Genomic DNA, 3,244 nt, shown 5'->3' with positions numbered 1-3,244 from the left:
GGCCGCGGGCCCGCGGCAGAGCCGGCCGCGGCAGACGAGAGGGCAGACAAGGGGGAAGCCGCCGCGCCGGCTCCGTGGCTCGTTGCGCCCTTCGGCGGTCTCTTTTCGCGCGCGCCCGCAGCCAGGCCGACGGCGGCAGTCAAGGAGGTCGGAGCAGCAGCGGCGGAGCAGCCAGCATGGTCCCCCGCGGAGCTGTTTGCCAGCCTCTTCAGGAGTTTGGGACTGGATGGTTCCTCTCAGTCGGCAGACAAAGAGGAGGCGCACAATGTTTTTGAGGGAATCGAGGCCAAAGCAAAGCCAGAGATGCCGTTCGGCTCCCTTTGGCTGCAGCCGCAGCGCCGCTCGCCTGCCAAGGCGGTGGCCCGCCGGCACGCGGTGCCGGACGCCAGGGTGCTGGCGCCAATCATTAACGGGGGCGGCGCGTTCTTGATGCCGAGCTTCGTGATGGTGAGGTCGTGATTCACACAGCAACACAGCTCACACATACCGCTGGAGTGGCCGCTGCCGGTGCATGACGGCGCAGCGGCCGCGCGCGCCTCCACCCCATGCCATGTGGCGTGCAGCAGCTCTGCCGCTCGCCTCAACCTGCTCTCCCTCCTCACTCTACCCACTCTCGCAGCCCGTGGGACCTGTGGCGAAGGGCGGGGAGGTGTTCAGCGAGATCACGCGCCGAATCAAGGTGGGGCTGGGTGCGGCAGCAAGCAGCGATGGTAGACCTCGCGCTCTGCCCCCACCCTGCGAGCCGCCCAGCCGGTCGGCGCCGGCGGCTGGCGCACACGCACGACGAGGTTTCTGCTTCTGCGGCCTTGCCCGACAGCGCCTCGCAGGCCGCGCCGCCGATCGGCGCCCTGCGCCTTGCAGCCCAGGCCACAATTGTTGCAACCTTGCTCCCTCGCTGCACCCATTGTGGCCTGCCGTTCGGTGCATCCCCAATGCCCGTCCCGTTAGTTGCACATTTGGTTGCAAAACCACAGCCAGTGACCTGATAAGAGGAATTGAGATCGCTCTGCGCGCCTCCGTGCCAGGCCAAGGCGGCGGCGGAGGGCACAGCTGACAGGAAGCTTCTAGCTGCCCACGCAAGGCGCAAGAAGGAGCTCGATGCGGCCGAGGCGCGCGCCCTCGCGGCGCACACGCGCGCGCAGCGCCACGCGGCCGCCCAGGCACGCGCCGACAAGCACGCCGCCGCGGCAGCGGCGGCGCGCGCTCTGAGGGAGCAGGCGGCGGGCTCGGCGAAGGCGAGGGCCGAGGCGGCCGCGCGTGCGGCGGAGGAGCGGGCAGAGCAGCTCCGGCGGCGGAAGGCGGAGGCCGCCGCGGCGGCGGCTGCGAAGGCGGAGGCGGCCCGGCGCGCCAGGGCGGAGGCCAAGGCGGCGGCGAGGGCCCGGGCGGACGCGGCGGCGCGCGCGGGCGCCGCTCGGGCGGAGGAGGCGAGGCGGCAGCGGGTGAAGGCGGCGGCGCGCGTGGTTGCCGAGAGGGAGAGGCAGCAGGTGCGTGTGCTTGGTATGCTGCCGATCGCAAAGCGGTGCAGCGCGGGGCATGTGTTCTTGCGCTTTCTACAAGGCAAGCGCGCTGGTGCGCGCGTGGCAGAGGTTTTGCAGCACTGACTGCCGAGTCTGTGTGTCGCTCACACACCGCAGGCCGAGGCCAGGGCTCGGGCTGAGAGGGAGCGGCAGGAGAAGCAGGCGGCCCTCACTAGGAAGAAGCAGGAGGTGGGCGCCTGACGGCTCGTCGGGGGGTGGGGAGGGCTTCGCGTACGAGCCTGGCGGTTGGGGGGCTATGACGGGCGCTGAGGCCCACAGCTGTCTCGAGCGCTGCCAAACACCAGAGATCAACAACGAACCTGTCACATAGCATGGTAGCAGCAGCCCACCATTCTTCGCCCGCACGAAATTCCTGCAGGCTATGCGCGCCAAGGCCAGGTGCAGCAGCAAGGCCGCCACCGGAAAGGGCAACACATTGACCGGCAGCGGCGAGGCAAGAGGGAGCGGCAAAGTTGCCGCGGGCACGGGCAAGGCGACGGCTGGGAGCGGCAAGGCTGCCTTTGGCAGCAGAAACGTGGTGGCTGGAAGCCGCAAGGTGGGTCTTGATGAGCTGCCTGGGTGGCTGCGTGGCTGCTGCCGGCGCTGCCGTCCTCGGGCTCGCGCATGCGGACGAGGTTTTCACACGCCAGTTGTTGGGGCGGGATGCCGATGACAGCACAGGTTGACGCCGCCGTTGGTGTGCCGTTATCTTGCATGCGCAGGGCGCCCTCAAGAGCAGCGCGCCTGCTGCCGCCAAGCCGAGCGCTGGCTACATCACCTATGGACAGCGCCGGCGTTGACACAATATGAGATGGACACCGAGTCGAACGCCATCATTCCAGCAATGCCTGCAAACCACAGGCATACTCTGTCGACGTCACACCAGTCACCACCACCCAACCGGAATTGAAGAGACCAACATCCAGCACACAACCCACTTGAAAGCAACTAATTGAAGAGGCAACGCTTCCCTGGTTTGATCGCGCGCTGACGAGCCGAGGAGCTCCCCGAGGGAGAGGAGCAGCACACACACCACAGGTCATCCCACAGTACGGCATTAAGCCTGAACTCCCAAGGGCTTGCAAGCTTGCTGTATCAGTATACAAGCGCTTGCTTGTCATTATACTTTAGGCATCACACACGCTGCTGGAACAACGGGGCGTTGCCGTCGCATGTATCTAGCGGCGGCCCAACGATGGATCTCGAGCCTGATGCTGCATCGGTGACACGTGGCAACCCAGGTGTTTGCATGCCTGGCCACTGCAACTCTTGCCCCTTCAATCTCTGCCAGATGTCGCAATCATCGCTTTGACATGACCGTCGAAGGCGTTGAAAGCACAACCGATGGGCACTATATATCACATCTTTGCGCGTGATCAGCTGGGACGTAGAGCTGCGGCGTGCGGGTGCGCTGGCAGTTGAGTGCCTGGCATTGAACCCAGCTTTAGGCGATGTAAAAGAATCCCATTGCTGAACCAAAAGCATGTTCAACTATCTGGTGCTCATCTATGCGGGCTACCAGAGCCTGGGTAGGGCGCGTCCCCTCGTGACTGAGGGTTAGCCTGGGGATTCACTTGCAGCCAATCGTGCACCTCTTGACTGTATGTGCGTCCCTTATCTGTTTTGTTGCTCCGGCTCCGTGCGATAATAGATGTCTGTTGCATTACTACGGCAATTGGCAGCTGCAAGCAAGATCGGCGTCCCCTTGCGCGCAAACACTTGCAGTG

At 65.4% G+C, this 3,244-nt stretch overlaps 1 protein-coding gene across 1 annotated transcript; it reads left to right on the top strand.

Moving 5' to 3' along the window:
• Positions 1 to 303: 303 nt before the first annotated feature.
• On the top strand, positions 304 to 2,317 carry MNEG_2179 (hypothetical protein; the record flags this gene model as incomplete). Its single annotated transcript, XM_014049345.1, has 6 exons — positions 304 to 447; positions 620 to 679; positions 1,026 to 1,484; positions 1,635 to 1,706; positions 1,897 to 2,073; positions 2,240 to 2,317. 6 exons carry the CDS (start codon positions 304 to 306, stop codon positions 2,315 to 2,317), a joined length of 990 nt encoding a protein of 329 aa, XP_013904799.1.
• Positions 2,318 to 3,244: the final 927 nt, after the last annotated feature.

This window comes from Monoraphidium neglectum (genome assembly GCF_000611645.1).
Source record: "Monoraphidium neglectum strain SAG 48.87 unplaced genomic scaffold scaffold00238, whole genome shotgun sequence".
NCBI classification, from domain to species: domain Eukaryota; kingdom Viridiplantae; phylum Chlorophyta; class Chlorophyceae; order Sphaeropleales; family Selenastraceae; genus Monoraphidium; species Monoraphidium neglectum.
This window is presented reverse-complemented; position numbering and strand designations above follow the sequence as displayed.